At 45.1% G+C, this 7,642-nt stretch overlaps 1 protein-coding gene across 1 annotated transcript; it reads right to left on the bottom strand.

Moving 5' to 3' along the window:
• Positions 1-394: 394 nt before the first annotated feature.
• Positions 395-4,160, bottom strand: LOC129553800 (calcitonin receptor-stimulating peptide 2). Its single transcript, XM_055422514.2, is given in 6 exon segments — positions 395-557; positions 1,124-1,155; positions 1,158-1,309; positions 2,130-2,261; positions 3,008-3,102; positions 4,026-4,160. Coding segments are annotated over 5 exon segments (471 nt in total). The 5' UTR covers positions 3,094-3,102; positions 4,026-4,160; the 3' UTR covers positions 395-488.
• Positions 4,161-7,642: the final 3,482 nt, after the last annotated feature.

The raw sequence follows: 7,642 nt of genomic DNA, 5'->3' as shown, positions 1-7,642 counted from the left end.
GCTGACGACCCAACCCAAGCATGGTATCATTGCCTCATTTGAGCCAGCCTGGTCAACAAAGTGTTCACAGTTTCCTGAGTTTCTCATGGGAAAAACAGCATAAATAGCAACAACTATCCTTTTAACTATATTGAAAATATATTTTTATCTTGATGAAGTGCATTATGCACTTTAAACACTTTAAACATTTCTTTAAACAAAGAGTTCCACTGAGGCTCGGTATTACTATGCACCCTTCAGACACCTACAAGTCAGCAACCTCATGTGCTCCTGAGGTTTCGCAGAACAGCTGAAAGGTTGGCTGACAGGGTTCAGACTTGCTACCAGCTAAGTCAATGAAATATGTGTCATATTTATTGAATACAGAATCAAATATAAAAAGATGCACATTGGGTAATTGCAATGATTTTATTCTGCATTTGCCTTTATTTCAAGCAAAAGGAAATGTTTTCAGTATCAAGAGGCATGCATATATGTGTGTCTTCCATTCAATTTCTTTTTTCCAATAAGTTGCTTTCATGCAAATTAAAAGAAATGCAGTTCAGCTTCTTGGTGACCTAGGAGGAAAAAAAAGAACTAGAATATTAGTACTTATTAATAATGAGGCTCTTGTCATGTACTATCTCAATTACTTTTTATATTAATGATGAAAGGTGGATACTTTTGTTGCCTTCAAGATATATGGGGAAACCGAGGTTCATGGGGTAACTGGGTCTGTTCCATGGTAACATAGTTAGTAAGGACAAACACAGTATTTGAACCCAAGTCTATACGCTGAATTCAGATGTACATAACATTGTAGGGCTTACTCCAAAGGGAAAGCTCTCTGCCTTTCAAAATAAAAAACTAGAATAATTACAATTATAACTGCAAAGAACAGTATTTTAAAGGAATAGGATCTATATTTCCTCTCAGTGTCACAATAAGACACTGGAAAATAGAAATGAACCCAAGTTAGAGGGGTTTCAGATATTCAGACTCTCTGTTCTATATCTAGACACTGGGGCCAGCAACTCTGCTGTGGATTTTTTTATGATATAGGCCCAGGAAGTGTTAGAGTGTGGGCTGTACTCCTGCAATACCCAGCCATTTGCCCTGCTATCTGAGGTATTAGTATGCTCACCTTTCTTCCTGGAGTCATTTCACTGCTTAGTACTGAAGGTCCCTGCGGCGCTGGCCAAACGCTTTGGAGCCCACGTTGGTGGACATGAAGTTCCTCTTAATCTCACTCCCAGATCTGCTCAGTGACCCTGCCATCTTATGGGTCACACAGATGGCCCTGTTACAGGATCTTTTCTGGGCAGTGATGCTGATTTGAAGAATGGACAAAAAGAGAAAGTCTGTCAGTGAGAAGTTGAGGGCAAGTGCTACCCCACAGTAAAATTATTGCTCTGAGAGGCACCAATGGACCTTAAATATTTCTTCTAAGCAAAAAATCACAGCAGAAAATCATAGAGCATTAGAGAAAATGCCACAATCACTCTCCATTTCCAGGAGTGTCAGAAAAACCAAACCCACTCTGGACAACAAGCCATGGAACACAGAACTATAGCAGCCAATCTTTTCTGTGCAAGTAAAAAACTTGGGATTCCCATGTGGCTCTGTGGTAAAAAAAACTAAGGAGGCTAAACTCCTCCAATACTGGGAGGTTTCCTCAGTAGGCAGGTAGGTATGTTTAGTCACTAAGTCATGTCTGACTCTTGCAACCCCATGGACTGTAGCCCACCAGGCTCCTCTGTCCATGGGATTCTCCAGGCAAGAATACTGCAATGGGTTTCCATTTCCTTCTCCAGAGGATCTTCCCCAACCAGGAATTGAACCTGGACCATTGCAGGCAGACTCTTTACCAATGAGCCACCAGGGAAGCACTGGACTGCCAGACAATTTCCAGAGTGAGCGATTCCACAGCTTCCCCTACTGCTTTCAGAAAGGCATCTTTTTACATATGGGCAACCATAGTCCCTTCACATGATCTTTGTCTTCAGTGAAGCCTGTAGAAGAGCTGGACCCCAGGCATGAACAGTGACAGCTTGCTGCCTGCCTGGCTATGTTCTCTCCTACCTGTCAGGATACCCCTTCCTGGTAAGCCAGAGGAGAGGGTAAGAGCTGAATGGAGGGCAGAGCCTTACCGGAAGTTCTCTGTCTTCTGCTTCAGTTCACTGGTCTTCATCTGCACATAATCGTTCATTATTGCAGCCAGTAGGAGGCACATTTCCTTCTCTGTGAGTATAGCAGGATCAAAGTCATTCTCTAAGGCTGACCTAGGGAAAAGAAGCAAGTCCAGTACTGGCTCTGAGTCCCTGCCTACCCCCACCCTCAGGATAAGCAGCCAGGTTTCCTGGTTTCTGCAGCTTCCCCTGAGGATGTGGCTGCTCCATCTGTCAGTGGAGGAAATAAGCCCATTTTCTATCTAAAAGTGCTGCTTCTCCAGGAGTTAGGCTCTGGTGTGACCTCCAAGAAATGGTTTGCTGGAAACTGAAGGGTAGATTTTCTGGAACTTTATGAGCTCAGTGTTAAATGCAGCTATTGTTAAAAATTAAATGATAACGATAGTTTGAATCTGAAAATGGTTTCAGTTTAATAAATATAATTTGAATGAGGATGAGAAATTAGATGACTAGATCACATATCAGATTTAATGACAAATATATTGGCCAAGCAGTTAGCAGATTAGGATGAAATCTGTTTTTCAAATTATGGTTAAATTAGCAACTGTCTTTGCTCAAGATACAAATGTTTGGTAAAAGCAACAAAAGTATGTTATGAAGTTCAGTGAGTTATATGAAACTTATAATAATGAGTACTGTTTTATGCCTATTTGTAAACTGTGTGCTACACATCCTTGTGTTATAAAAAGTTTATGATAAGCTTTCTGTACAAGTGTACATTCATACATTACCACCATTCATCCCCCTCACCAGGAGCCAGTTGTTAAAGATTCAGCACAGCACAACTGAGAACACAGGATTTATGGGAGGTGAGAGTGCACCTGGTGGGACTGTCTTACCTGAATGGTGCTGCCTGGAGCATGCCTGCCTGGTACACGACCAGGAAGCTGAGAACCAGGAAGGGCAGAAACTTCCAGAACCCCATGGCGCCTCTCTGCAAGGGGGAAAGTGACATCACCACCTGCAGCAATTCATTTTGTGAATTCAGAGACCTGGGCTCTCCCCCTACCTCGGCTTCTAACACCCTTGCATCCTGGTTTCAGGCTGGTCATCTCGCTCCCCCTCACCATCGTTTCCTGTTGGTCAGGACTCCTGGACGACAGACTTGGAGTACCTGTCACCACAGCTTTCCCCCTTGGGCCACCCAGAGCTGTCCTGCTGGTGCTGGGCTTTTCCTCATATCTCACTGGGGAAGGGGGTTAGAGAGGACTTATCACTGCAGTTGGAATCCCTGAAAATTAAAAAACCAAATTCTACTGGTCAGCCACTCCACACTATGGCAAAGAGGACCCTGTAAAAAACAAGCTGGGAAGAGTCTCAAATTGGGATCCAGAACTTAAACTGGGAAAAAAGCTCCCAGAACCTGCAACTGGGGCTTGCGTTTAACAGTTACCCGCCCCTCAGTCGTTGTACCTATTTGCCACCCGCTTTGGCTGGACCAAGTTCCGAACCCATGGCGCAAGTTCTGAACACATTTCCCACGGACCACTAGGCATGAGATGTGATCCCAGAGCGCTCGGTCCGCACAAAGTTATTCCTGTGTCCTGTTCTGTGGGTGGCACCTGGAGAGCTCCAAAATCTAGAAATTCACCTAAGCACGTGTGCAGCGGGAGAAAGCTAGACTGGAGCCCGATGTAGCAAGCGAAGAGTGGAGCGCAAAGTCCAGGAACTGAGACCACGCAGTGTTACCTATGTGGAGGAATCCTGGGGAAGAACCGCGGAGTGACACAGAATGTGATGAGAACGTGGACCTACACTCTTGATACCGGAAAGGGGATCGGGTAAGAAAAAGTAATGAAGAAAGGGAAGGGAGGGGGAGAGAATAGAATCCAGCTAAGCTGGAGTCTCCAGACTTACCTGGCAACGAACTGGGCAGCTTGGAGCAGAGGAGGGAGCAGTGACAGTAGCCTTGGCGGTAGGCGATGGCACTTCAGAAGTGACACGATCTGGTAATGCCTGCCTCAGATGCCTCCAGCACCGGCAGCTGCTCTTATTTCCGCAGCTCTGCGTCTGGGGTGGTCCAAGAGCTCCAGGCAACCAATGACGGGAAGGATCCTGAAGCCCCAGAATGATGGTGTCACCACTTGCGTCCAGAGCCTGGAGCATCCAGCAAGCCCACCCCAAGTGTATTTGCATTGAGATCACTGATGGCAGGGGTGGGAGGGTTGGTAGGGACCCAAAAAAGACTACACTTAAAAGTGACTAGGAATTTGAGGACAAATTGACGTCACGGTAAATTTCACCTGTTCAGTTCCTCGAGTTTTGAACACGTCCTACTCCATCCCCAACTGTGCGACGATCTTGTAGGGCAGCGTCCAACATTACAAGGAATCCTAGCTGCCCAGACAGTATCCCAAGTGATACTTGGAGGGTTAATGTACAGCAGTGTGGACGATTATGTCCCCAAGCTAGGGTGTCTGATTCAGGCAGCTAGAATGATACACAGAGGGATAGGGCTTCTGGGAATCAAGAAATGGAGGAGCAAGGACTTTGTCAGACCTGAAGTCAGTACCAGCTGTGCCAACATGAGCTAGTAAGATCATGGCAAATAAATTCTCAGTGCTTCAACAGACATCTTCCCATCTGGAAATTTTTTTTTTTTATTTATAAAAAAACTCAAATGATCTTTATTTTAGTATCTGGCGTTTCTAACGAAAGGCAACCGATCCCAGTTTAGCCTTACAGCGCTCTGAACACCCTCTCTGCCATTTTTGCGATTGAGTTGTGTTTGTGTGTCTGAGGGAGAGTCAAGCTAGAAACTGTTTCCCTCCTAGGTGGGGATCTAGAAGAGCTTCCTGGTCCGCGTAGGGGATTCCGTCAGACTGCAACCAATACTATGGAAATTTCCATTTCGTTTTCTGCCTGGACTCGCAATGGATGGTCCAAACATACAGGTAAGAAGGCCTGGATGCCCCGCTGGCACCCAGCGGGGAGATGTAAGGCATAGATGTTTCGTAAACCGTGAGGCATATACTGATCCTTCCCCTTCCAAACCAGCCATCCATCATCTCTCATCCTCACAATCCATTTCCTGATTTCCCCGCGGTTTCCATGTGCTTCATGCCAAAATATCCCGATGGCATGTGATTCTAGCTCTGCACTCACCCTCCTCATCTCACACTTCCAGTCATACTCTTTCGCACACACAGTCTCATTACAGTCTCTAAATGTGTGCCCACTTCCGCACCACCGGAACTCATAAAACAACACTGGCGCACAGGGGCATCCACGTGGGTTTACTTTGTTCAGACCCAAGTGTCTTGGGTTCCTACGCACACGACCGCAGTAACACCCAATTTAAGCAGCATGTTGACCTTCATACACCCTCCACAACTAAACTGCTGAAACCTCTGCCTGAATTTTCGACTCCAAGACTTCTTTGACGGCCCTAAGAGAATAGAGAGGGTTGCTCCCGGGCTACAGGGGCGCCAGGTCTACTGCACATGCGCAATCTGCTGTTTCCCGTACAAATGCCCCAGCACTGCGAGTGCATAGACCACAACGCGGGCCAACGGTGGGCTGCAAGGACCCCAGCTAGGTGGTTCTGCCAGGCAGAGCCGAAACCAGCCCGGGTGTGTGATGAGTGGCCCGGGCCACAGGTCCACGTCCCAGTCCAGGGTTCAGAAACCACAGTATATCCTTCGATACACGGCCCTCGCGCCACACCTCTTCCCCTTTCAGGTTGGTGGTCTCAGGGTTCAGAGCACCTAACTTCCAAGAGGCCTTATTCCAGTTTTCTGCTTCTTAACCCAGGAGTGGCACTGATGCAAGAAAATTAAAAATCTCGGGGCTGGGGAACTGAGTATCTAAAACTCAGTCGCCTGAGCGTCAATTGACAGGGCGGGGGCGGGGAAGGGAGATACGGAAATGGAAGAACCCGTTGGTTGCGTGCTGGTGGCTTGAGCACAGAGCTGGGAAAGGCGAACAGAACCAGGGGAGGGCTCAGAATGGTGAATCTCAGACTCAGTGTGCCCTGGAGCTGAGACCCAGATGGGAGTTTGGGGGCTTAGCAGTTAGGATTCCGAGCCTTGGCCTAGGCATGCATACAGATTTGCAAGTCTAAATTGGTGAAGGGGGCTTAGTAGGTACTTGTGGCGGTATAAATTGGGCTCTGCCATTTAGATGAGTCTGACTCTTAGGTGCCGAATACTCTTGCGGATATGACTTCCAAAGAAAGAAGTTTCTCATATATGAACCTTCTGAAATCATTTGTTAGTATGTGTTTACCTGGATTGCATTTTTCTGATGAGAGAACCACAGGTTTCACAAGTGCAATGGTGACTGCAAAGTGGTTAATAAATGAGGACTTTAGAAGCTGATTTTGCAACCAGGTTATTTTGTGGGCTGCAGCTCCACCCATGACTGCCATGTCTTCAGTCTTCAAAGCAAACATCCATTCCTCACTCTGAAATCTTTGCAGGCTATGGAGGATAGGCTGTTGGTGCAGGGGCAGGAAGCAGGGTCTGTACCATAGAGGGTGCTAACATAGCCTCTGGCTATTACAGGCTTTATTTTAATGTCAGCCAGCCTCTCTAGATAGGGAGGGACTGAGATTAATTCTTCCCTTAAGCACTTTCTGAGTGCCTCAAGCTGAGCTGAGTGTTAAGGTTTATTAAAAATTGTCCTTTTCTTTGTCACTTAACACATCTGGCTCGCTAGTCAGCACTCGGCAGATGTTTATTGAGTGAATGGAAATAAATTCATTGGGGCAAATTCACAAGCCAGTTTCACCACTATGACAAATCTCTAATCCCTGTCTGCAGATGATCTGGACCTAGTTAGAGATTCCCAAATTGTGAGCGCAAACATTTCAGTCAGACTTCTCTTATTTTATTTGATACATACAGTTTCCTGACAAAAGTTTCTAGGAATGAGACAGGTAAATAACGATTTCCTCTAAAATCTAGGATCTCCTAGTGTGGGATACAAAACCGTTCTCCTCTGAGTGCATTCCTGATTTATGAAGTGAACTTCAGGAATTTGATACCTCCATGATTGATCACGAATTATTTGTGATTGTGTCCAGCCCTCTCTGAACCATCTCAGGACAACAGTATAGACAGAATGATCTAGCAAAGGTGCCAAGGAAAATGCTAATTTAAAAATAGTTATTGACTATTTGGTTCTTGATTTTATAACCTTATTTCATAACTTTTAAACTTGAAAATCAGGATCAGTTAGAAACAATCTGGTTTGTAAAAAAAGAAAAAAGATTTAACACTCTAATAACCTCTCATTTTAATGCCTATTTCCATTCTTTAAAATTAGATTTCTGTGCTTTTTGACTTAAAATTTTTAAAAAAGATGGTTTTTCAGGGTGTGACAGAGACCCAATGTATTAATAGTTGAAAATTCTTATGTGAATTTCCATGCAGTCAAAAGATTTACACCTAAAACCTTATTCCTTTAATTCTTTACAATTCATGAATGATACAGATTCAACAACAACATAATCACAACAGTTAACAACCTTA

This window comes from Moschus berezovskii, chromosome 14 (genome assembly GCF_049115385.1).
Source record: "Moschus berezovskii isolate FMDL1 chromosome 14, NW_MosBer_1.0, whole genome shotgun sequence".
Lineage (NCBI taxonomy): Eukaryota > Metazoa > Chordata > Mammalia > Artiodactyla > Moschidae > Moschus > Moschus berezovskii.
Note: the sequence above shows the minus strand (reverse complement) of the source record. Positions and strands in the feature narration are given on the sequence as shown.